The sequence below is a fragment of the Xiphophorus couchianus genome, chromosome 3 (assembly GCF_001444195.1).
Source record: "Xiphophorus couchianus chromosome 3, X_couchianus-1.0, whole genome shotgun sequence".
Taxonomy (NCBI): Eukaryota; Metazoa; Chordata; class Actinopteri; order Cyprinodontiformes; family Poeciliidae; genus Xiphophorus; species Xiphophorus couchianus.
This window is the reverse complement of record NC_040230.1, coordinates 15,536,051-15,562,918: the sequence shown is the minus strand read 5'-3', so window position 1 is coordinate 15,562,918 and position 26,868 is coordinate 15,536,051. Positions and strand designations below refer to the sequence as shown.

Below are 26,868 nucleotides of genomic sequence, written 5' to 3'. Positions count from 1 at the left end.
ATCAACAGGAATGCCACGTCTCCGCGTTTTATTTTGTCAATTGGACTTTGTGGCAGCAACATGGGATTATATTTCACAGCCGAGCACTTCAAAGCAAACCCGACCGCTGGCATTACGTAACAGCCGGTGACATAACTCTCTCCAGCCCGGCCTGGGACGGCCGGGGCGCGCCGGAGGGGGCTGGGGGTGAGAGCAGCGGGGCTTGAGAAGCCACGGCCCGGCCTGGTCCAGCTGCACTCTCCGCACTGCTGCTGCTGCTGCCACGGGGGTGAGAGCAATTATTTCACAACAGCCACACACAGGAGAAGAAAGAGGAGTAGGAGGAGGAGGAGGAAACGCGCTGCTAGAAAGAAAAACTAAAGTGGAAGAAGAATGATGGTTGAGTTTTTGGACCTGTGAGGCCGGAAAGAGGAGAGATGGCAGTGCACGTTTTCAAATGCCTGCGCCGGCCCGGGCGCTAGAGCAGCCAACAGGTAGCATGTCTTCTGTCATCTTAATTTTCAGCTCAAATAGAGGAAAGTAAGTGGAGCTCAAGAGAGGTTCGCTGACTTCTGGCTTGCTTGTGGCTGTGTGGGTGAGAGGTGAGTGAAAGAGCGCGTAGGCCCATCCAGCGCTGTGACAGGAGCGGCATGGAATATGAGGAGTCAGACTTTCTACCTGCAGACACCCCCAGGAAAAAAGGTAAGCCAGATCTTATCCAGCATCAGGGCCGACCCGAGGCATACGCAAACACGGGGCCCCCTGTTGGCCCCAAGAGAAAGTGTAATTAGCATCTGCACAAAGGCTCAAATCAGCAAATTATTATATTATCATAATCATAATAGTACTTTATTTCATAATTTCACTCAAACAGCAAAATGTATGTTATTATACATTCACTACAGTGAGCTCTTTATTTCGAAAGTTTATTTTTGTTCATTTTAAAAAATTCAAAATGAATTTTCTCAAGAAAATATATACTGCTAATGAAAAGTGTTTTCAGAAATTGATATATACAGACCGACAGAATCACAGCTGCTAACCTGAAAGTTGTCCAGCAGACAGACACATAAGCGTCCATGCATGCTAACAGAAAGTTGAGTGGAAGGACGAAGTGGGATAGTTAAGTTACGGTGCGTCTGTTAAGCCCTTCCTGAAATAATGCCAGAAATGGGTCCAAGAAGGAAAAGGACCGGACTAGTGCTCTGTGGTCCAAAGGTCCTCTGCTCATCCATCCATCCATCCATTTTCTGTTCACCCTTGTCCCTAATGGGGTCGGGAGGGTTGCTGGTGCCCATCTCCAGCTACGTTCCGGGCGAGAGGCGGGGTACACCCTGGACAGGTCGCCAGTCTGTCGCAGTCCTCTGCTCAAATAAAAGTAAATTTTCTATAGACGCAAATAAAGGTTTTAAAGTCTAGAGGAAGAGAAGAGAGGGAATAAATCCAATTTCCTTGGGTTCAGTGTGAATTTTTGATTCACATCCATTATTTGAGCATTTTATGTTTCCTTTCTGGTAATAAAAACTATTTTATTGCCAGTTTAATAAACCTCTCTGAATTGAAATGAAAACTGACTGATTGTCTTATTGGGAGCCACTTGTATAAATATAAAAACCTTCAGAATTTAAAAATATACTGTATGTTCACAGAGTCAAAGTGAGTTAAAACAAAATGAAGATTTTAGGGATTTGGCTCTGAAATGATACCTTTTAAACAGCTGCTACAGATACATTTTTATTTGGTATTTTAATTAACTAATTAATTTTGCACAGTGAAAGTAGCTGCCCCTTTGAAATAGCAGTGTAGCCACAGAGAGCACATGGTTTCCACAACAGGCATTTTTTTTATATGAAAGAAAGATTTTTGTAGTTTTTGTTGCAAGAACCGATACTGCAACTAATTCATAAATAAATGAATCCTTACATTCCTGACATTACAAGCAGTTTGCTTAATCAAATAAATCCATGATCGTATTTCTCAACATACTACGGTATGTTGAGAAATACGATCATGGATTTATTTGACCTCTTCTACACACTCTTTATCTCACCTTTCTGTCACTCCCATCTCTCACTATTCTTTACCCCAGTAACCCTCTTTATCCCATTCACTGGGCAGCAGCAAGGTGCTCTGAGTGGGTAAGAATGACACTAAGACAGCATAATCCACTGGGATTAACCCTTATTTTTGCTTCTGCTTGTTGTCAATGCCTTTCTATTCTGAGCAGCCACTTGCTATAATCAAACTATTAGCTACCATGGCAAGATAAGACCGCTCGTCATTCTGCTGCAGAAACCCACTGCTCATTGTTCGCACAATGCAGGGGGGCAGTTTCTTAAGGACTTTATAGGAATAATAATGCATAAGTTCAAAGTGCACAATTCAGAAGAAGACACTTTCCATCTGTATTTGTTGGAGAAATTGCTGCTTTATCAGAACATGTAGAATGATGACACTTCAGTAAAGCTGCCATAAAGTCTGAGTTCAGCATTTAGTCTTACAGTCAAATCTCAAAACATTAAATATGCTGTAATTAATTAATTCTAATTAATTAATTAAGTGAATAATTAAGGCATGCACAGTGATGCTTATTAGATGACATAGACCTTAACTCTGTTATTTACGGACAATTTTTTTTTTCATTTATGGATTAATGGAAGCTTTTTGTCTTTTCAATTTATTCAATAAAATACAAACAACCACCAGCACACATACACACTATAATGGCAAATGTAGATATTAACCCTACATGCTTAATTTTGGTCTATAGGAGGGAGAACACATGCACATGATCCTGGTCAGAGTTTGAGGGAAAAACATTTTTGTTGTTTGCTAACAACTGCCCCACCATGGCAAGTTGTATGAAAGCCCACCTGTGACAAATTCTGCTGACTCAACTTGATTTAGAAAGGATTACGCTTGTGTATGGAAGGTTTCATAACTGGCATTCATGTCAGAGCAGAACATAAACAATGGAGGCAGAGGGAATGTTTGCAGACCTCTGGGATGTAATTACTGTAAAGTCAAAATCTAAGGAAGAACACTGATGAAGAAACGATCTGAATTGAATGTTATGAATAAACAGATTGAGGCCGAGAGAGGCTGAGCAGTAAGAGCTCAGGGAGGTGAATGGGAACAACGGACTCCGAGTCCACCCCCACTAAAAGGCTAAAACTTTGCCAAAAAACAACTTAGAGATTATTCAAACAGCAGAAGTTTTATTTATTGACTTTTTATATATATAATGAGGCCCAAATAAATGGTCTTAGCTCCAGTCCTCAAGTCGGCTTGGCTGACAGCATCTGTTTTGTGAAACATAGTGATGGCAGCATCATGCTGTGGGAGTATTTTTCTGTGGCAGAAACTGAGTAACTCCTTGGCACACTGGCGTGAGATGACAGCAGTGAAATGTATCGATATTCTTCAAGAAAACCTCCTGCATGACACATTGGATCTCAGACTGGCAATGATTCATCTACAACACAGGTGTCAAACTCAAGGCCCGGGGGCCAAATCTGGCTTGCCACAGCTTTTAATCTGGCCCTCTAGACTCCAAATTACATCAATAAGTCCTTCCAGTTTTTCCCAAATCTGCAAAAATTCCAACAAAATCTACAAATCTCCACATTTTCTTCCTGATTTTTCTTCAAATTTTCTCAGAATTGGTCAAAAACATTGGGTTTGAGTAACTGCTGCCTCAGCCTTACTTGATTTTATAGTCCGTAATTGATACAATGACTAATAAAAAGTCACATTTAACATCATGCATTAGCGCAAATATCATAAAAATTCCTAACAAAATTTTAGGAAAATTTTTAATTGGCACTACAAAATCTACAATTTTGATAGCAAAAAAAACCCCTTAAGCAATCACAAAACCCTGGAGGAACAGCTACTTACTGATATTTTAACAGTTTAATTGGTTTTCTCAATAAATTCTGGCACAACTAGACCTTTATGAACATTCAGATTTTTGATATGGCCCGAAATAAAAATGGGTTTGACACCAATTATCTAGAAGTCTGTGGATGTTCTATTATGTCCACACCAGACTTAAATCTACTTGAATATCTCCACAAAAAAAAAGAAGCTGTTTACTGATGAAGCCCATCTACACTGATTGACCTTGAGAAGATCTGCAAAGACAAATGGGAAAAACACCCAAAGACAGATGTTACACGTTTGTAAAAAATACTAAAGAAGACATAAGATTGCAATTTGTGCCAAAAATACTTCAAATAAATGACTGTAATGACTAAATAACAATTTGCTTAAATAGTTACAAAAAAGTCTTAAATCATGTTTTTCATTTTGCTATGGTCATTATTTAAGAACTAATCAAATTAGTTTAATATAACAGCATGTTATGCTTTCTGCTCTGGATATGACCTTTGAAGCACCAAGCAATTCAACTCAGGATTTGCTTGTAGATGACACAAGACCAAATATGATCGAATTTTAGAGCAGCTGGAGGCAGAGCTGAAGCTGACACGCTGTTATGCAACACACACAGTGTTAAGTAGAAGTGGAAAAAGACAGTTTTAACAAGATCAGAGCTACTTAGAAGGAAACAAAATGTTAAAACTGGATGTTAAGGGGCTTAAGGACTTGGAGTAAAACAGCATCAGCTTACTGATGAGGTCCTGGAAACCGGTTTATTCAGGGTGAGGCGGAGAGTCGCCGTGTTTGTGCTGCTCTTGTTCGGTTTCACACTGCTGAGCCGGCTGTTCTTGGGGTGATGAGTTTGTTGGGTTTTGTGGCTGTTGTGGGTGTCTTCTCATATTTCTTAAGCAATTTTGGTGTTGCTCACACAAAGAAAAACCCTCTTCTCTTTTCAGAAATTAATTCTTTGTGTCGTCACTGCTCAGCCGCTGTGGATTCAATCCGCTTCATCAGTTCTGCAGCCGTTTGTGAATCTGACATTGGTTTCTGTTGCTGCTGCATCCGGTTGCTACCCTGCTTAAATGTTGCAGTTTAATAGTTATACTCTTCTCAGCTATTCAAGAAATTAAGCTACAATGTCTTAATGACTGTTGTCTAATTCACAAGAGAGTAAACTCTATTATTAGTCTTAAATTAGAACTTAAAAAAAAAAAATTTAATTAAGAAAACAAGATTTTTACTAGAATTCAGTCTCATCATGATGCATATTTCCAGCCTAAAATATTTAATACATTTTCAACAATTATTATTTTTTAAGTTCATCGCCTCTGAGCTGCCTGGCTGAACCAGGAAAGGCTTATTAGCTCTAAGGGCATGGAGTTAATGCCATTTGTTGGTCAACAGTCCAGATTAATCCTCATCATCAACTAAGTTATCCTCATCAGGCTTTTATATAGTTACAATTAGTGCCACTTTTTTGTTGCATTTTTTTATTTGATATTTTCCTATAACATGATTTTTTTTCTTTTAATCAACAATGAAATCATATGCATAAAAACAAATGTTTTTATTGTAAAAAAATAAAGTTTTTATTCAGGCAAACTTGTTGTCCTCCTCTCCAGGCTCAGTGGTCTCCAGTACTGTTATGTAATGCAGCAACTGTGAATTCAGTAGCGAGCCTCGATGTCAGCGCGCAGACAAGCCAGTGAAATTTTGACTGATGGGTTTCGCCAGCAGCCGCCTCCTCTGTGGAGGCTTAATGGCCACCCTGAAATCTGGATGTAGTTGAACGTGTTTTCACCTAATTTTACAGAAATACAGCTAGTTTTCATTTTTCAAAAGAAATATTCATGTTTGAGGCACAAAAAGAAAAGCAGTAATCCTAATTTTTGCTGTTTTGTGCATTTCTTTAATTAGTTAATCGTCCAAGTAAATGCTAAGTTGTATTGTTAAACGATCGAATGAAAACTGACCAAAATTTAAGAAAAATGCGTCACTAAAAGTTGAAAAACAAAACCTTTTGCTAAACAATCCCTTTAAAGCACCTGCCTAGCTCGTGTTGACGTGTTTTTTTAATTTTCCGTGCGTGCACTGCTCTGCTTTCATTCCATACTTTCTGCTTATGAAGCAAAACTGATTTGATGAGGGCAAGAAAACAGAGGAAACCACAGAGGACCTGAAGTGGCGCCAGACAAAGGCCGGCAAACTCTGCGCCTTCCATTGATACTTATCTGCTATGCCTTAAAACATCTCTCTCTCTCTCTCTCCTTCTCTGTCTCTTTCTCTCTCTCTCTTTCTCCGACTAACACACACACACACTGATGTGTACGACTACAGAAATAAACTCTTTGGTTCAGAACCGACCCTCTCTCACACCTACTGCAACACAGACTCTCACAACTGCGGTCAAACAGGCAGACGAAAAAGGAGGACCAGTTGCTTCACAGACACCCACCTTCCTCTGCCTTTATCTCTGCTGTGTAAATGCACTGAAGTGTCACACAAACAGACACCAGCGTAAATAGGAATCTGCTAATTTAACCACTTTTACCCAGGATTCTTATCTGTCCGGTTTCTGCACCAAAAAGATAAAAGATCTTTCATCCAAACTACCCAATAGGAAGAGGATTTAATTTCAGCTTAATATGTGTAACTGAATTGCTTTCTGTCCCCCGGCTGAGTTATTTAATTGTTAGGATGTCCTACATGTCCAGGAGACGGGCTGCCGTGTTTAATTGCATGTTTGCTCAGGATAGAGGTTTTTGTGATTCTGAATTCAGACGTCTCTGCAGTTGGCACATCAGTATGTTGTCAGCCACCTCATCACAGTTAGTCATGCTGCAGTGAAGGTTTCGGTGGCAGAAGCATTTAGATTATTCATGTAGTGAAAGACAGTATCAGTGTACTGTAAGTAGGTGAAACATTAGAAGTAGATTATCACGATGTTATGGCAAGGTAGTGATTAATTTGTACCATTTTCTCCGGATGGCAACTGATTTGGTCTTGATAACTTTAATTGTGTCGTTGTCTCCATAATTATTATCGCAAGGTACGTTATTAGTGTCAAAGTGTTTGTTGTTTATCTGTGTTATTATCTCGTGATTACAATTTAAATATATCATTTTAAATAAACTGCAGCTGTGACAACTCTTTTTGGGAAATGAGTTTAATAGTGCAATTGTCCAGAAATGACCTAATTTGTGATAACTCAAATTCTTGGATAACTCAGCTTGTGGCAAATATTTCATAATTTTATGACTAAAGCTCATCATTGTCTTATTGTTTTACAACAACTGTCTCAATGCACTAAAATGTGAAAAGTACAGAACATGAGATTAAATGGAAATATGAGTAATTAATCACATCTTGAAATAAGATGACATTTTACGTTTTGTCTCGATCTCAAGATATTTAATTTGGGATAATAATTTAGTTATCTTGATTTAGTTATACCTAATTTTATAATAATTGTTTATTATGTCCTTTTACTCAATATGACTAATTTAGTGACATTTTGTAATAGTCCTTTGGCTAAGCCCTTTTCTTGAAACAAATAATTTCGCCAATACTTGCTAGCTCTATAATTGTCATAACATGTTTTGTGACTACTGCCTCTACTGAGCTGTAATAACAGTTTAAATATTTTGAGACAGCAAAGTCGTCGTTTTTTCAGGTAAAGAGTTAATGTGGTAATCAGGAAATAAGTCAATAAGATTATAAATTATTCATTAACACGTTGCTGTTGTAGATCATCAGCTTCTGCCATGATAAGAGCGGCTCTTTCTTGGCATGCAATGGTTATCTCCTGATCTTTAGCAAACAAAGCTCCTTTTCTCAAGATATATAGAGAGATAAGCAAGCCTCTTTTTTGTTTTTCTAAGATAATGCAAGTACTGTTCTTGTGTTTTGTCCAAATTGTATTTAGTGAAAATGTTAAGCGTTTTGATGTTTGTGTTGGCAAAGGCATAGTCTGAGTTTGATGGTCATGATTTTTTTTGTGATTAAATCTCTTTACAGATGTATCAGCCTCTCAGCGGTGTTCTTACAATGTTGTTTAACTTTTTTTTTTACGTTTGATATTATTTGGAAATGTTGACAATTTGCTGTAATGTTCAACTGAGACAATGAGCAATCCATATTGTTGTTTTCCTTTAATTTCTTTATTTTGGGCTAAATAATATTTACTGTTTTCCCCAGGAGGCGCCGTGTCCAAGAAGACTCATTTGAGTAAGTCGTCTGTGTTCAAACCGTCTCTGTGCGTTAGCCTCACATGATGTGTGTGTGTGTCTGCATATGGTAATGGCATTGCTCGTGTTTGTGCTAGATATTTGTGCATGCACTGCGGTTAACTTCATAGTTTGTGAACATGCAACTTTGCACCTGTACAGCAAACACACGCACACACTCACATATTGGTGTCGCTGGGGTTGAGCTATTAGCAAACCCAGTGAGGGTTGTGTGTATTGCACCTGTGCAACCCCCCTCCTTTCTCCCATGTACAGGCACACACACATGTACACCGACACACACAAACTCCAGCTACTTTGGCATCTGAATGCAGATGAGAGCGATAGCATCTTGTCTTTTTTTAACTCGTTTGGTTTAACACTTTCTGCCACAACTTTAGCACACCTGGCCATGTTATCAAGTGTGGGATGCTCCGCGTAACACAGCTTTTGTATTAAGTGGTGTGCTGATAAACAAGCTGAGGCTGAACGGTGATAAATTCACTAGAAATGTGAATGAAAATTAAACCCAGAGCTGTTAAAGCTTTGGTGTCCTTTTTATTCATCATTCGGCTGCTTCAGAAGAAGAAATATCAGTGTGGGGAGACAAAGAAATGTACTGAGAAAGCAGAGGTGTATTGCCTATTTGCATATTTACCCAAACACTGTTAATATAGTTTAGAAATTCAGACTTTTTTTTGTTTTAAGTGTTAAAACTTACCCCTGAGGCATTTTAATGATAGTTTAAATGTAAAAATGATTAGCTTCCTTTGAAAATATGTGATGAATCATTAAATAGATATTACACGCATGCCCCTCACTATCTTCAGCAGGGCCCTGTTGTTTACTATTTCCAAAGTTTTACACACAGTCATGTTAATCTGTCTAATTTTTGTGATGAGAAAAAAACCCATTAGAGGTGGAAAATGTACAAAAACTGATCTCTGCTAACCTTAAACTAGAGTGTTCTTTATGCAGCTTTTGACTCATCCTGCTGATGCTAACAAATGAAATCCATCTTCATCTTGAGCTTGGCTTAATACTGACTGGTACTAATCCATACTGATACCAACCATGTTTGTCTGAAGAGAAGAAACACCAAGCATGATACTGCCGCCACCACGGGGTTCCTTTGGTGATATCCAGTCTTGTTGTTTGTGCCAAACGATCCTTTTGGAGCTGTGACCAAAAAATGAAGATTTTGAAGAAGTTTTAGCCGAACCCGGGTGTTTTCTCTGGAAGCAAACTTCCAAACAACCCTTCCTTTCAGGCACAGCATATCTCATAAAAAACACAACTGGCCTTTCTTTACTTAATCAGTGTTTTAAGTTTGTAAATAATGCTTCAAACTCGTTCCACACACCCTTGACTAATACCTTTTTTGAAAAGCTCTTTTTTGTTTCAGCTGAGAGGTGTAAACAAGAATATGTTAAGCTAATCAGATGCACAGCACAGTTTGTGTGGATTAAAGTGATGCATCAAACAACCAGGTTATTGTACAGTGGCTCTCTAGTTTTTAAAACACATTTTGCCCTTAAATTAACGGAGAAACTTACCTGCAGATCTGCAAGCTAAGCTGAAAGCTTTAGAGTAAAAAGGAAACACCTTTTTACTCCAAAGTAAAAAGGTATATGTATATGTAACATATAAAATGCAACATATTTATATGTTGCATTTTATATTTGTACAACTCCACAAGCTAACAGGAAAGTAAAAGTTTTTAACATCGTTTGCACGGTAGGAATAAAATAAAACTTGTCGTTTCTACAACCAGCATGTTTCAGCTGCATCGTCCAGGGACTCCTGCTAATTGAGTACAGTTTTATTCACATGGACAGCCTGAGAGGCACCAGACATTATGAGGCATTTCTTCTTCTCATGTGTGTTATAGAGTGAGGGGGTGCAGGATAACAACAAAGGCATAAGGAAAAAAGTACCTTGAGAAAAAAAAGTCAAGAGAGGGGACAGTCCCCCCCTTTTCTTTGTCTTATGTCTCTCTCTCTCACACACAGAGAAGGAAGGTGAGGCGGTGACTCTCACTCAAAAGTCTGAATATGTGTGCTGAAGCTGCAGTGAGTACCTGACCCAGCTCTCTGAAGGACGAACAGGAAAAAAAAAAAAGAAAGAAGGCAGATTAAAAGATATTGTTCACCAAAGACAAAAGAAAAGAGGTGATAGACGCTAGGCAAACAAAGTGAGAGGAAAGAAGAGTTTGTGAAAGTGGGACAAACGTCTGAGACGAGTGGAGGAGTGAGGATGATGCGAGGTAGGGAGGAACTTCTCCGGTCCGTATCTGTGTGTGAGTGTGTGGGCAGTGCAATCAAAGATATTTTATCGGGTAAATCAATTAAAGTCGATGCTTCATGATGCTTCGAGTGCTTTTGGTTTCAAGCAGCAGTTTCTTTTCTAGCCTTCATGAAATACTTGAAATAAGTTTCCTCTCATGCAGACACCTGTCTCTTCAAACAGTTCCCTCACGCAGCTTGATTAAGCGTTTTGTTCAGTCTCTCTCTTTTCTAACGCAGTTATTCTTCAAAACGTACTCTACTACAACTCTGAGGTTCACTTGAGAAATGTTTGGTCACTCTGCTTTGGATCCTCTACAGATTGCATTTTAATCTCATAACTGCTCTCTATGAAGCCTGGTGTTTTGAAACTTATTTGTTCTCTCCAGAGTTCTGCATTGGTTGATTGTTGGCGACGTTCACGCCGATTGATGTGTTTCACTTTTATGCTTTGGTAACATGATTCAGAGTTTGCACCCTTTGATGGCTTTAAGATTTGAATCATTGCCACGGTTATTTCTGCCCACAGGTACTATACAGCTCACGTATGACATTTCGTTCAATTCAGAGAGCGACAATTCAAAGTGCGGCGAGAAACACACGAAAGACTCTCTGTAATGCCGCGTGTCTGCCCTTGTTCCGAGTCGTTTACATATTTAGATGTAGCATTCCACTGACTGAACTGAATTATTCATGAAAGCACAAAGTGGAGCAGGCCGAAATGAGATGTTGCAAGCCTATTTTTTGCATTCGCTTCCACTGAATACAAATCAGCGGAAAACAGGATGCAACTTGACCGCAGCGCATCAGTTTAAATGGACTAACTCCATGCAGACGCGGAAGACCCGACGCGCAGTCAAAAGTGATGATTGAACAAGAAGAATGTCGTTTTCTGGTGTTGTAGGAACAGAAAGGTGAAAAACTGAGAAGCAACAAGTTTTCCCGTGCAAAGCTGCTTAAATGGTTTTGCTGTTGCAGCCTGCAGACACACACACACACACACACACACACCCCTACAAGCACACACACCTTCGCAGCTGCTTCTTAGATGGCGCCTAGATGCAGCCTATCTCTCTCCTGCAGCTGCACTGTGGATACTGCGAAACCATAGAGCACCCTCCAACTGATGGAGATATTACTAAATATTTCTGCCTCTTAGCCGCAACAGGTAAACCTGTTTGCTCCCTGAATTTACACACACACACACCCCTACACGCCCACACACAGCTCAGTTAGTGCGTTTTGTGGGATTCTTGTGCAGATCTTAGAGTTTTTTTTTATCAGAAAAAGGATTTCCTTGTTCCTCCCGCTGCAGAAAACTTGCACACAGCTCTTCCAAAAGCACCAGAAGCGGTTTTTCTTCAGATCAAAGCCGACTTCACAATCGCAGGTGACACATTCTCCCCAAAATATGGTAAATGAAATACAGCAGTTGAGCTGATTCATACCCACTGCTACCGTCAAAACATGACTTTTGTCTAACACCTCTGAAATCAGAAGGCACTTCAAAGTCCTAAAGGATGTCAAATGGTGCTCAGATTGGCTTTAATAATTCCCCCGTCCCTCAAAAAGGATGCCGTGGGTAGTTTTCCGTCTTTGTTGTTTATTGTCACAAAGCAGCTCTCTGATGAATGAGTTATTGATCATTTACAATCACACTTGTTTCAAAAACAAAAATCTAACTGATCATACATTTAAATATATTTAAACAAGATGTACTTTGCAATAAATCAGCCGTCATCCTAAGGTCATGCAGAGTGCTTTTAAATAACTCACTTATGATATTACTGTACTGGCAAAAATCTTTATTTTCATTTTTATAAAAAATTTTTGGTCCTTTTTTATTAAAAACAAAATTAGTTTTGGTTTAGGGTCGCTATTTAAAGTTTCAATGAAGTAAAATAACTTATTATTATTTCTCTATTTATTACGACATAATTAATTTCTTGTGCACTTTAAAACAAGTTATTTTGATAACGTATTTCACATTAAAAAAAAACCTCGGAAATTAATATATTTTCAAATGCATATTCAGAAAAAAATCCCTTTCTATATGCTATCTTACTTATTTAATTTCTTGGTTAAAAATGGTCAAACAATTTTTTCTAATCTGAATATCGTTCGTACATTAGGAAACGTTTTGCTCTTCAACCCAAGTTTACCTGTAAGGCTTACCTGCATGTATTTTTTGATTATTCCAATGACTTAAATAAAGAAAACAAATTCAGAAAAGTATTTAATCCATGTTGCAAATAAAGAGATGAAGTGATTCTAAACTACATTATCTGTTTCTGGGTAAAATGTAAATAGACTCTGATTTTCTGATTGTCTTTTTGCTCTGGATAAACTCTGTTTTTGAGTGTGTGTTTGTGTTTGTGTGTGTGTTTGTGTTTGCGTGTGTGTTTTGTGTACATACAAACTTTGGTTGCTGCCTTGCTTGCATTTGTTAGCTTCCGTAAGAGGAAAGCTGAGGGGTTTTTTTTGGTTTTTTTTTACAGTGCAAAGAGCAGATTGCTGACAGGGTGATTTTAGGCGGATTGACTTTGGAGTTGTGCGTAATCAGTAAAGTGTTGTTTGTCCTCTCATATGTAAAAATAAATAAAGTAGCCTTAAATCAATTTTACACAACTGTGATGGGAAGAGTTCAATAAAACTATCTTAGGGTTAAAAGCTCTCACAAATAAAATCTTTCTGTTAGATTTCCTGAGTATTTGACTTTTTTAAATTTAAATATTTTTTGTTTAAAATGTTTGCCATACTTTTAGCTGACTAGACCAACCTGAATCTCCTTTTATCCATTCATGATTTAGTGGTTGTGATTTGTTTGTTTGTTGTTGTTTTTTTTTTAAATCGAGTCTCCTCATCTTTGGCCCATTTTCTATCACATAGGAGGATATTACAGAGTGCAGCCTGACACACATTTAGCTGCACAGGCTGCATCTCGGTCAAATGAACATGAAGCCAAGTAAAGTTTTAATGAGATGCAGAAATGGGATCATATTTCTGCATCACATCAGAAATGTTTCATGTTTTTTTTAATCAGATTTTTCTCCTCTTTGTCAGTTTATTTAGTAGATTGTCACAGCTTGAACTTTATAACTTTATTTGGTTGCAAAACTTTTAAAATGTAGGATTAAATGTCTTAGATTTTGTGAAATCACAGGCACACTAACCATTTCACAATGCACTGTGACCTTACTAAACTCATAAAAAGTGTGAGAATGAAAACACAAGAAACAATGACGACAAAAAATTGTTCCTGACCTCCTTTGAAATAAGAAGAAACTCTTTCTAATGTTTGCATTTGCAGACCTAAGTCATGTTTTACGTTTTTATTAACGTTGCATTATTTTCTGCAGCACCTCTGCTTTTCTAAGGTGAAGCAGATTAATTATTGAGATAGCTAAACATTTATCGAAAGACACGTCTTAACATTAATTGCCCATCTTCTTTGTTCACTGACAAATCAGAACATTTCCATCACTGAAAATCCACTCAGCTCAAGACTCTTCGCTAATGTACCACCTCACAGGTGCACACTTAAACTCGTAAATGAGTCGAGTGGGTGTTTTGCTAAAGCTAACGCATGTTGTAACAGCAGCTTTCTGTGTGCAGAGCCAGTTCAGCGTCAGCAAAACAGAGCGGAAATGCTGGAAAGCAGAACCGATCTGTGCTGTTAACAAACATGAAGACAGAGAGCTGGTTAATCGATGTAAACGGAAAACTTAGTGGAAACTCTTTCATGCATCACATTTATTTACAGATTTTACAATAAAACTATACTTATATACAGAATGCACTTGTTGGGAATTTAATCTGAATGATTAAGACTTTATTTTTAAGTACCATCACACATGCAATTTGTGTAAAGTTTGTTTTAATCCAACATTTAAATGAAACAAACAGAAAATAAATAAAACAAAGAAACATTTCTGATATCATTATCTTTATTCATCAAGGCAGATTTTTTTTTGTCAAATGTTTTTATTCATTTAAAATAAAAATCATCTGGGACCATGCTTATTGTTCAGGAGTCTAACAAATGATGAGAGCTACATTCTTTGGATTTATTACGATAAATGAGCAGAAAAATGTAAGTTTTCAGTCTTGACTGTAGCAATAACGGCTTAAATAAAAATGAGTTGGTTTCTGTTGATTGAGTGGTGCAACATGTCACACAGTATGTTAATTATTCAAACTATGAGAAATCAAGCCAGATGTTTAAATAACATGTTACTCGGTCTTTGCTTTTATTTAGCCCAGATAAATATGTTAACATTTGGATGTTTTCAGCCCATATCTGTCAAAATGTGGCCTCAAAAAAAAAGACATTTACAGAAGACGTCTTCTTTTCTTTTTGTTGACTTCCACAGTGCCACACAAAGGGATTCTTACACATTTTTTATTTGTTCTCTTTACAACTACAAACTGCAATGCATTTTTAGAATTTTATGCACTAAATCAGAAATAATTATTAACAGTAAAGGGAAAGGATGCATTGTAAAATCCAACTCAACCGAATACCTTACAAAGAGCATAATAGTGTCTTGCCAATGAACGAGAAGAGATTGAAGAGAATGCAAACCTGTAGAGATAAGGACATAAACGTCTCTGACAGACCGGCTAAGGAAACATTAATCAGAGCAGCAGCCAAGAGACCAAAAGTCACCTTGGAGAAACTGCTGACCCACAACTCAGGTGGGAGAAAGTTTTTACCGGAAGAAAGTGTTTCATTCAGATGAGGATCCAATTAAACCCTACACGTCACATAACGCTTGTTGTTGTAACAAAACATTTTGAAAACCATATGTTGTAATTCTTCCACTTGTTGATGGTCTATCACGTAAAATCCCAAGAGAAACCATTGAATTCTGGGTTTTTAAACTGGCATAATGCAAAAAAAGAAAAGGTTTTGAGTAGTTTTGCATGGCACTGTAGCTTTCCCAGTTGACTTTGCCATGTTGCACTACTAAAAGTAGAAATAACACATTTTTTTTGTTGTTGTTTTTATTAGATTTTTCCTACAATCCCAATTTTTTGAGGAAATATCACAATATTTGCAAACCCTGCGCTGCGCTTGCTCCAGACACAATCTCTCTTTCTATGGTTAACAAAAATTACACAAATGAAAGCGGTTAAGCTGCAAAGTAATTTTATCTCGCAACCTCTGACAAACCTGCGTGCATCTGGAGATGTTGGGTTTGATTGGATTGAGCTGTGGCTGGAGATAAGAAGATGAGTCCCAAAATGCCTGAAAGTGTCGTCTTTCTGCTGCTGATGTCATGATTTTGTATAATTTTTTTGCTTGCATCTATTGCAGCTTGAGAACCACCAGAGCTGCGATTGCATGGAAACATGGTGTTGTTTGATTATTGTGTGTTTTCTGTGTGTGTGTTTGAGTGCGTGAGCTGTGAAAGATTGTGGGTCACGGTGGATTTCCTGTTGTTTGAGGTTGACAATCAGAACTGAAATAGCAGAAAAAGACAGAGACCACTGATGCTCTCTCCACATATCCTGCAGCAGCTCTCAGAGAAACTTAGCTCAACTCACGGCTCTTGTTTGCAAAACTACACAATCCACAATGGATCTGAGCTCCTACATCTTGAGGTCAAAGAGTCATGGCTAACTCTGTGAAATACCTTCTTATCAGTCAGGCTTTTATTGCCTTCCTCACTGTACGAACTTCCGCTTTATGCGTTCAATTACTATTTAATCTCATCCTCTGAAGCCTTCGGGTGCTCCCTGTGGCACCAGAGAAAGAGGGCACACACTGACACACTAACACACACTTGCGACAAAACAAAATCTGACACAGTTCTGCGCGGAAACACAAATACTTTGTGAATAAAGGCAACATCCACATGCAGGCGTGAGAGCTCGTCTCGCCGGGGACAGTCACACCTTCGGAGCATGTGTGGAAGGAAGACAGGAGATGACACGACTAGATGAAAAGATTGCGGCGTGTTATGGCCTTTGCACGCTTCCAGATTTGGTACAGTAACACAGACTGAACGCGCTGAGGCTGTTCTGTGAGGAAATGCGCAGAAAACACACATTTTCTAGACGGCTTTTTCAGCTTTTCTGCTGGTTTCATATACTCTTTTGTGACAAAAACCAGCACTGAGCAAAAGACTGAGGGGTGTGAGAGTTTACAGAGATCAGGGGCACAGGGGGAGGCGAGTGGGGGACGGACATTACTGGCAGTGATGAATGAAAGACTGCATTACTGGCAGTTGTCCTTTATGAGCGAGACAGAGAAGAATCACAAAGTTAAGAAATGACATGAAAGAGGGACAGTCAGAATGAAAGAGAAGTCAGGCAACCACTTAAAAGGACTTTGAGGTTGACACCTTCACATTCGCCACCTTTCTCCATTTGCAAATATTCCACGTCCTTAGACGACACCCCTCTTATTGCATTTGATGTTATTTTGTTCATTTGTACTAAGTCAGAAGGCGCTGGAGAGGAAAAAACCTTTGGTTTGCCATGGTCGCACAACTGCCGTTTGATGTTAGAGGGGAAGTACAGCATTAGAGAAATGTTCCCACTGCTGAGTTCACCTTTCTGTCATCTTCCTTAGGTAAAATTGTGCAATTATTTCAAAGGGACTGAAGGGGTTTCCTGTCTAGAAATACATAAACAAGTTTTTTAAGTGATTTTGTTTTTATAACTGAGATAGTCATTGATTAGGCCTGGGCAATGTGGCTGAAAATGTCATATTGTGAATGTTTTGTACATTAAAAATCCCAGTTAGGGTTTTATTACTTTCTGCTATAAACATTTAACAAAAATATTTTGCCCAAATAATACTTCTAACCAGATTTAATCAGTCGTGCAATTTGAGCAACTTCTGTGAAGCGTAATGAATATAGAATAAATATGGATTTGTGATTTGATGTGCACTCATTCCCACTCTATTTTATCAACTTTAAATGCTAATTTTAATTTGAAATGTAGGCAATGACAATAACACTCGGATACGATGCACTGTTGCAACATTCAGAGTGGTTTGCTAAGTGAAAGGGAAACTCGTCATTCTGAACAAGAACTCTCTACTTCGACCGATCGTCAATAATTTCTAAAAATTCAAAATATCACATTACATCATCCACCGCTGCTTTTATTAAAACACAGCTTCACAGTTTGTCTAATTCTAATGGTTTAAATTCATTCCCAGCTATTTAAAAAAAAGCATAGACATTTTCAAAATGCTACTCAAGCTCAAATTTAGTATTTTTGTTAAAATTATTTGCACGTTTTACAGATAGCATTCTTCATCTAAGCTTTATTATCACTAACAATAACAAAACCATGCTGATTTTCCCGCCGCAAAATGATGAAAAACCATATAAACATTGTTCCAACCGTCGCATGGTAGTTTTAAAAATGTCATGGTGCACATCAGCTTTCAAACAAGAGCAAATCCCCGACATTATTTGCATTAATCTGGTGACGAATGCTTGTTTCTGCACAATGAGGAAACGACAGCCTGATCTGCCTGACGTCTTCCTGATGATGAGCTTGTGCCTCAGGAGTCTGCTCCATTTTTCTGCTGAGTTGATTAAGTCGATCTTAGGAAAATTATCTATCAGTGGTTTCGAGGCATTTGGCACTTTGAGTCTTTCTACATTTAAAGTCACTGTTAATGTTAAAAGGCTTTAGTGCTTTTTCAAATTTGCATTAAGAAATCTTATGACTGCTTGGCCAAACAATTGTGGGGCAGAAACTGTTGCAGCTTGAAAAGGTTTCTTGTTTACTTCTTTTACAACTAATGCTGACGCACTCGCCGATAAATCTGCTGACTGTCAAATCTTCCAGACCTCAGGTTATGTCTGTCCCGGCTTCTATCAAGACTTTTTCAAGTTACTTTATTTCAGAAACTTCATAGATGGCTTGGAAATCTTTGGTTTTAATTGGAACATCAGTGTGATTAATCAGAACTGTCATATTCAGTTTTTTTGTTGAATTTTCCTTCCATCCATCTGCATGTCTGAAGTTGTGATACAAAAGAGTTTAGTGCTAAATCTAGAAAACTGTTAATTCAATTTTTGTTTTTCATTTTTGCCTCTTTTCAGCCCAGATTGAAGTTATCCCATGCAAGATTTGTGGCGATAAGTCTTCTGGAGTTCATTATGGAGTCATCACATGTGAAGGCTGCAAGGTGAGAAACAACAGAAAAAAGAAAGGTGTTAACCACAAACTGTCTGGCTTTTATTTGTCGTCTTGTGGACTTTTTCACCTCTTAACCCCCACTGGATCTGAGTTTTAAGTGTTGGAGGAAAAATAAGTGCAGCAAATTGTTCCTACAGAAGATCTAGAGCACAAATTGCACAAAGTTCTGATGCAACATAGAAAATTCCTACAAACAAATTGTATAATCCAGCAGCTTGCATTTTTGTTCCTGTTGTCTATTTGTGTTGTGTTTTTATTATTAAAATAATGTACTACTTGTAATCATCCATTAACATATATTTCAATATTTTTATGTGCCTTCATTTTCACAAGTTTTATGTAGTTAGCTGGACTGAGACACAGGGTCTTTCGGTTCGTGAACAAAGCATTTTCACTGCTATTTACTAGCAGAAATAGAGGATATGAAGATGAAACCTGAAATTTCAAAAATCTGTATTCAATGTATTTTATAAGTGTAAGATTTTAAAATAGAGCTAATATTAACTTATTGAAAAAAGCTGTGAAATAACCATTTACCAGACTGACGAATTTCACCTCTAAACTCAGCGTTTTGGTAAAACATATATGATAAAAAAAACTCAACTTGGTCAATGTTTTGCACTAAAAAGACCTAAATGTTATGTTAAGTAGCAAAAGTTTAGCGTAATCAAACATTTCAGTCAAGAAAATTAAGAAATTTTGAAATAAAAATGTAAATGAAGTCCTGTCTTATGGTAACTTTGTTTTACAAGTTACAGGCAACATTTCTGCAAAGCATCAGACTGCAGGCTAGCTCCTAGAGGAAATAGCATTTTTTAATAACCAGCTTGTTAGACATGTTGTACAATATTTCACACAATAAGCATGTGTTATTATTGATTATATATTTCTATTTGCATAAGCTTTTATATGAGACAGTAGCATCAGAAAATGATCATAATGTGATCATACCAGCCCATGCCTCCTTCAGAAAAGCCTGTTACCTCACTATATCCAGTACAAAATAGTGTTCAGCTAAGTGTATACTCCCAGTAGTTTCTCATCAGTAGTTGACAAAATAGCATGGTCAATGTTGCCTTTGTAGCATAAATACTGCAAAAGGAAATAATTAACCATGTTGAGTTTTTGCAGTGCAACTCACCCTAACCCAGCCTTCTTCATCTCTGAAGCTCAGTTATTACAGTATCGTTCCTTGATGTTGTTTAAATTGTTATAACAGTTTTCAGTCTGACTGTACATTGACTTTGAGAGTCAACTGAGATGGTGAGATGAGCTGAAGTGATGTCATATTTGAGAACCGGGCAGCCAGAAGGCCAAGATGGGTAAATCCCAACAAGTTGTGCCGATCCTTTAAACTTTAAACAGGTAGAAGTCTTTCACAGATCAGACTTAGTTTGTTGTTTTGTTCTTATGCTTATTGTCTGGCAAGTCATTTCACAAGTGAGCTCATCAAATACGTTATAAACTAGGAGCCTCGTGACCACAAAAACACTTTCATACCAAAGAAAAGCAGTCTGTCCAGGTGTATGGGTTATTGGTTTCTTGAATGTTTCTGAATCTAGAACTGTGATGATATATTTCACTGAAGATTTATTCAGTTTTGCTCCTTTTTGTCACACTTATGTGCTTCCGGTCATCACAAAAGTTTAAATAACAAAGTCAAAATGTGGTTTTCAGCTCATGATTCTATTTATTAAGGAATGAAACTATTCAAACCAACCTGGCTCTGTTATATTAAATTAGCCCACCTTGTTATATCATAAGTGTTGGTTGTATTTCATCACATACACACAGGATTGGTTTCTGCCTGACCTGTAGAATCAGGAAATTTTATAATAAAACCTGACTGACAATATGAAGTAGACTAAAGATCTCAAAAAAAGAAGAAAACATCTTGCAGTCTAAAGAAATTCAAGAACAGATGAGGAACAGAGTCTATTAATCTGGAGAGAATTATGTAGTCATTTGCAACCCTCCCACAGTGAGAGCCACTTTCCACAAACGGAGGAAATATGACACATTGATGAACCTTTGCATGAATAGCCGGCCCACCAAAATGGCTCCAAGAGCGAATGAGCCACCAGGAGGTCACTACAGGTGACCTCCTGGTTGGTCACTACAGGTCACTACAGGTGACCTCCTCAGTAAGTTTTCCTCAAAATCTGCATCCAATGGAGAGTTCAAAGATTGAAACCACTCAAAAAATCCAGAAAGATTCATCTCACATTTGTTTAAAGAATATTTTGAGGACCCTATAGGATTTTGATAAATGAAATGCTTTGAAAACTGCATTGTGTTATTTCACAGGGTACCTTTGTCTGAGCTGTCGTTGACTTTTTCTTCTCTGTTATTATAAAATTGATAATTTTCTACTGAAATAATGAAATATTCAATAAGAATCTAACTCATGTATCAGTGTTTCTGATTTAAAATTCATGCCTGTGTCTTGCACTGTCACCCGAACACTCAGGGCTTTTTCCGGCGCAGCCAGCTTCCCACCGTATCCTACTCCTGCTCCAGGCAGAGTAACTGTCAGATCGACCGGGCCAGCCGGAACCGCTGCCAGCACTGCCGCTTGCAGAAGTGCTTGGCTCAGGGCATGAGCAGAGATGGTGAGGCAGAACCGGAGATGTCGACTTTCCCCTTCACTTGCAGAAGTTCCCTGATTGCTTGTTTACCAACATGTGTTCTTTGCAGCTGTGAAGTTTGGCCGCATGTCCAAACGTCAGAGGGACTCTCTTATTGCTGAAGTGGAGCGACACAGGCAGCAGCAGCAACAGCAGCAGCTTCAAGACGACACGCAGGTGGAGCTGTCCTACCCACCCAAAAACCGCCAGGACCACTCCCCACAGCTCCTTCAGCCCATCGCCACACCGTACCCCTACGTCGGTGACGCCTACGGCGCAGAGGTCCACCCCTATCTGGTTTACTCCCCGAGCGACTCGCAGGGGTACCGGGGCTCCGGTGTCTCCCCTACGTCCAGATTCCAGGGGCGGGGGGACAGTGGTGGACACCATGATATCAGAGGTGAAAAACTGCAGTGGGAGCTCTCATTAAAATCAGTTTTCTTTGTCTTACTCTTGTTGTTCATTACTATTGCTATTTTCTTCATTTTTGTCAGGATTTGACTCCAGACAGCAACATCAGGATCTCATGACTCTTCATTCCTACAGTCCTCTCGATGGCCTCTACAACCACTATCCTCACTCTCTGCGAAACATAGGTGAGCAGTCAGCACAGTGGGTTCCTTGTGCTTATCACTTCATAGAACCAAGTCTTTGCATGTAAATCTTTACCAGTTTTCCACTTGACTTTTTCTTCTATTCTTCTTTGCAAAATAGCTATAACTCAGCCAGCCTGGATAGAAAGCGTTATTGTCATTCTCGTCCAGTCATAAGTGTTTCACAGCCTGGAACATCCATCTTCCTGAGGAACCTTTTACCCACAGCATGATTCTGCCACCTCTGTGTTTGACAGTGAGGAAGTTGTGTTCAGCATTTTTTCAGGAAAACTCAATATGGTCCCACCTGAATGAAACCTTTCTTTCACGTATTTGCCGTGTCTCTACTTGGCTTGGGGCGACATTAAAATTTCTAAAAACTATTTTTCAGCAGTGGCTTTCTCCTTGCCACTCTCTCATAAAGACCAGACTTGTGGAGTGAATGACCAACAGTTTTCCAGTCAACTAATTCTCCTACCTGAGTTGTGAACCTCTGCAGCTCTTCCACTTATGTCTCTCTGATTAATGCTCTTCTTGCCCTGCCTGTCAGTTTAAGTGAACTTCTATCTCTAGCTTAGTTTGCCTTTGTGCCATACTCTTAATTTTCAGACGTGGGAACACTGAGATAATGTTTTATAACCCTGCTTGCAATTTCTCAACCTGCCTGCCATGTTCTTTGATCTTTATAATGCTGTTTGTTGCTAATGTTCTCTAACAAACAAGTGAAAAAGTGGAAAAAGACTCAAACGGACTTGATGCAAATTCACGCCACACTTATCCTTTCACTTTCATTTTACTGTTGTGCACTTTGTTGTGTTGCATTAAACCCGGACACATGTGTTGAAGCAGTTGGTGCGAGGCACCGTATGCCTTTAACCCATCATCATATTTGTAACATACAGGCGTTTTCTCTCTCTTCTTCAGATGAGCTGTGTGCCAGCGTTGTGCGTTCCCACAGAGAAACTAGCCAGTACAGACTGGAGGAGCTGCAGGCTCTCAGATGGAAAGTATTCAGTAGAGAGGAGATCCAAGCCTACCAGAGCAAGGTATTGCCAAACTAAAATGATCGTATTCTACTTGTGTCTTTTATTTCACAGGCTTCCTCTTGTGTGATTCCGACAGTCTCATATCAAAACACGTAGCTTCTCGTGGCTTCAGGTCGCCTTTGTTTGATGAATCAAACAGAAAACAGAGAAAACGTTTTTCATTGTTTTTCCCCTCCTTCTTGCTCTCTGATTGCTCGCGTTTTTGAAATATAAGGATGGGGTGATGTTGGTGGGAGTAAATTAGGTCATTAAAATTGTAGCAGCAGAAGTATTTATAGTGTCTTTAAAAATATTCCTACCCTTTGATTGTTTTTCCATTTTGTGCTGCTGCAACCACAAATTTCAGCTGAGTGTGACAAAGTAGTGCAAGACTCAGAAGCAGGCAGGTAAAGATACACAATTTAACATTTTTATACTAACAGAAATATGAAACATATGATTAGCCCAATTTACTCCGATACCCATAAATAAAATCCAGCTTTAACACCTGCCTTCAGAAAACACATAACCAGTAAAAGGACTCCTACTGTGTGTCATTTAATCTTAATATAAATTCATCTGTTCTGTGAAGCTCAAAAGTTTGTTAGAGAACGTTATGAACAAACACCAACATGAAGTCCAAGGATCATAGCAGACAGGTCAGGGGTCAAACTGTGGAGAAGTCTAAGCAGCGCTAATGTTACAAAGGAATACCCCAAACTTTGAACATTTCACCCAGATGTTCAAAGCTTGTATATCGATACATGGCTGTCCATGTACCCACGGTAACTCTGGGGGAGCTGCAGAGATCCACAGCTCAGGTGAGCGTTTCTGTTGGCAGAACAACTTATAGTCCTGCACTCTACAACTCTGACCTCTATGGATGAGTAACATGAAGAAATCCACATCTAGTCAAATTTGCAATTCTGCTACTCAGACACTTTATCATGTCGTTAAGCCTTAACACACAAAACATGTGGAAGATGGTGGCAATGGGTGGCAAAACATACACATTTATGCCCACCTACGATTTTTATTTTTAAGTTTATTTTTGTCATGTATTTTTAATTTTATTAATTTGGAGAAAAATCCAATCCCAAAAATCCGAGGAACCTCTGTTGAGGTTTGTGGTTATGTGAGAAAGGGTGAAGAAGATTAAGGGAGTGTCAATAAATTTTGCAAGGCCATCTTAGTGGAAATAGAATAAGCTTATGTGGGATTACAGAAGTTTGCAGCTCATTTATTATGTTGCAGATCAAATCTGTGATAACAAACAATCCTAACTGCGTTTTCCAGACAGTGGATGAGATGTGGCAGCACTGTGCCGTCCGACTGACTGATGCTGTTCAGTATGTGGTGGAATTTGCAAAACATATCCCAGGTTTCCGGATGCTCAGCCAGAACGACCAGATCGCACTACTCAAAACTGGTAAGACTTCAGCAATCTCATTTTATCAGAATGAAACTTGAATCCCTGCAGAAAACAGGGTTAATTCTCCGTCTTTCTTATATCTCCCCCGCCAGGCTCCATGGAGGTGGTTCTGGTCCGAATGTGCCGCTTCTTCAACACAGAAAACAACACTGTTTTCTTTGATGGAAAATTTGCTGGAACTGAAGTCTTCAAGTCTCTGGGTAAGAGTCTGACTCATAATCCCTTTGTGATGAAGCTGATGGAAAATTTATGGGGACTTATTGGTCATTTCTTTTCCCTGAAGCGTGCGGTGATTTAATCGCAGCGGTGTTCGACTTCGCTCACGGTATGTGTGCTCTGAAACTCACAGAGCAGCAGCTCGCCCTCTTCAGTGCTCTGGTCCTAATCAATGCTGGTAAGTCTAAAAATTTAAAAAAAGCAAGACGTCGTTCAGTATTGACATGTTGAAGTTCAGAAGTTTATTCTTCCCCAGGAGTTTTAAACCTTTTCTAGACCATAAAGATCAACTACAAACACATCATAGTGCTCTTTCAACCCCAGATAAAGCTGAAAAACAGGTTTGCATCTGGAAAATGCAAACTTGATTTGCTATTTGATTTATTTATTCACACAAAATTAGTCTTCCTGTCACTGAATGACTCCTCACAGACAGACACTTTTCTCGTTTATAGTGCCTTGCAAAAATATTCACACCCCTTCAGCTTTTTCACATCTTGTCACACCACAACCACAAACCTCAATGTATATTTCATCAGAATTTCATGTGACCAGCAAAAAGTGGAGCACAATTGTGAAGTCGCTGGAGGCTAACGTTTTTGGCCATTCTTTGCAAAAAATGCTCGAGCTCAGTGGGAATGGATGTAGAGCTTCTGTGTTCTTAGATTTTACCAGAGTTTTTTAGTTTAGGTCTGGACTTTGACTGGACCAGCACAGCACATAAATCTACTTTGTATGTTTAGGATTGCTGTCCTCCTTTTGTACCCCTTATTTATCTTCATCCATCCAGAACAGTTCCTGAATATTTCATGTAAAAAAAAGGAATCTAAATTTTGATGCATGTCTCGTTACTGTTAATGCTTTCCATTCAATCTGCTTAACCTTAAGCTATTCTGGAAAGAAGAACTGGAAACAGTTTTTGTCCCTAGATGTGCAAAAGACACACTTGTTACAGTAAAAGATGGTTCCTTAAAAAAAATAGTTGGAAGAGTTTAGCACAAGGCATGCAACACTTAACATCTCTAATAAGAACATTGCAGCATTTTCATTTGAGATCGCAGTTAGGCACTACTTCACGTTCACATACAGTACAGTTTGTGGTTTGTCAAAGAACATAAATACTTTACACTTGCATGCTTTCTATCAATCAGGCTAATTTTATAATTGTTTTAAATTTCTGCAGACCGTCCCTCTCTAGAGGACAGAGTGAGAGTCCAACGAGTACACAGAAGTGTGGAGGTGGGACTCACTCACATTCTTCACCGAGACAACCATGATAGTCTGTTGCATAAGGTACACGTTTCCTCACGTATAAATATTCTCACACACTGTCCTCACTGCTATCGCTCGTCTCACTGTCCATGTCCTCTCGGCAGCTCTACCAGAAGATGGCAGTGTTGCGTTCGCTGTGCAGCCTGCACATGGAGAAGCTGCGCTGGTTCAGCCAACGATACCCGCTCACTGCTCACTCTCTGTTCCCCCCGCTGTACAAGGAGCTGTTTGCGTCCGAGGCCGAGCTGCTGCCGGGGGCCACTCACTGAGCAACCAGCGGAAGACTCAGACATACGCACATGTCCGCAGACGAGCAGAACCTGGAGTTTTACTGGTACTTCCCAAAGGAATCTGTATTCTGAATAGGAGGAAACTGTAACTGTAATGGATTATTCAATGATTTGAGTTGAGTAATTCAAATCATTGATAGGTTGATAGATTGATTATTTCAGGGAACTGTGAATTTTGATGTTATTTGAGAGTATATTTTTAGGATTTATTTTGTCTCAGGATGTGCTGTCGTAATTCTTCCCAGCTGTAGTTACTGAGTTTGTGTCACAGTTTGTTTATGCAGTTATTCAAAGAGGCAGGATGCACTGTCAATGTACACCTAAAATGAGCCCAACATCTCTCTGCAAATGAAAATATCACTCAGTGCATCTACCTTGTGTGTTTCGCATAAGCTTGGATTCAACTTGAAATTACTTTTCTTTTAAATTCCAGTAATAAATTGCAGTAAAAAAAATGCTGTTACCCTTTACTTTTAGTCCGATTTAAAACCAGTGTTTCACTGATGCTGTAAGGTTAGCTTTTTTAGCAGTAAATACCACACTGGTTTACAAAAAAAGAAAAAGAAGAAAAAACAAACTGTGCTTTCCGGTAAAAAACAAGCAATAAAAATAACAAACTGTAACAGATGTTGACCCCATTTCACAGGAAAAACATTACATAACCCCAATTTTTCTGCTGTCACTTTATTTTCTTTTCATGTTTCAAGTTGTGTAAAGTTTCTTTATTATTCACATCTAGAAATGTTGATGTAATGTTAAAATATTCTTGTTTGACATGTTTTCTGGTTCGACTCTTCTGCTCAGTGTTTGTTTTCCAAGCGGTTTTCGACTGCATCATTGCTTAAATAAACAATACAAAAACAGAGAAA

General features: G+C 38.7%; 1 protein-coding gene across 2 annotated transcripts; it reads left to right on the top strand.

Annotated features, from left to right (window-relative positions):
• Positions 1-160: 160 nt before the first annotated feature.
• On the top strand, positions 161-26,868 carry rorc (RAR-related orphan receptor C). Of its 2 annotated transcripts, XM_028013432.1 has the most exons (13): positions 161-473; positions 580-681; positions 8,059-8,088; positions 18,448-18,533; positions 21,015-21,156; positions 21,242-21,571; positions 21,666-21,767; positions 22,689-22,810; positions 24,086-24,218; positions 24,314-24,421; positions 24,505-24,615; positions 25,621-25,730; positions 25,814-26,868. In XM_028013432.1, the coding sequence occupies exons 1-13, from the start codon at positions 437-439 to the stop codon at positions 25,976-25,978; spliced, it is 1,578 nt and encodes a 525-aa protein (XP_027869233.1). In that variant the 5' UTR covers positions 161-436; the 3' UTR covers positions 25,979-26,868. The 2 variants fall into 2 exon arrangements, with proteins under 2 accessions (XP_027869233.1, XP_027869234.1); XM_028013433.1 differs by lacking the exons at positions 161-473; positions 580-681; positions 8,059-8,088 and adding an exon at positions 10,096-10,353.

Bases quoted from the DNA above. Each gene is read 5' to 3' on its own strand.
- rorc (XM_028013432.1), top strand. From the start codon at position 437: ATGCCTGCGCCGGCCCGGGCGCTAGAGCAGCCAACAG. The intron at 21,157-21,241 runs GTGAGGCAGAAC...TGTTCTTTGCAG, and splicing joins TCAGGGCATGAGCAGAGATG to CTGTGAAGTTTGGCCGCATG. The intron at 21,768-22,688 runs GTGAGCAGTCAG...TCTCTTCTTCAG, and splicing joins TCACTCTCTGCGAAACATAG to ATGAGCTGTGTGCCAGCGTT.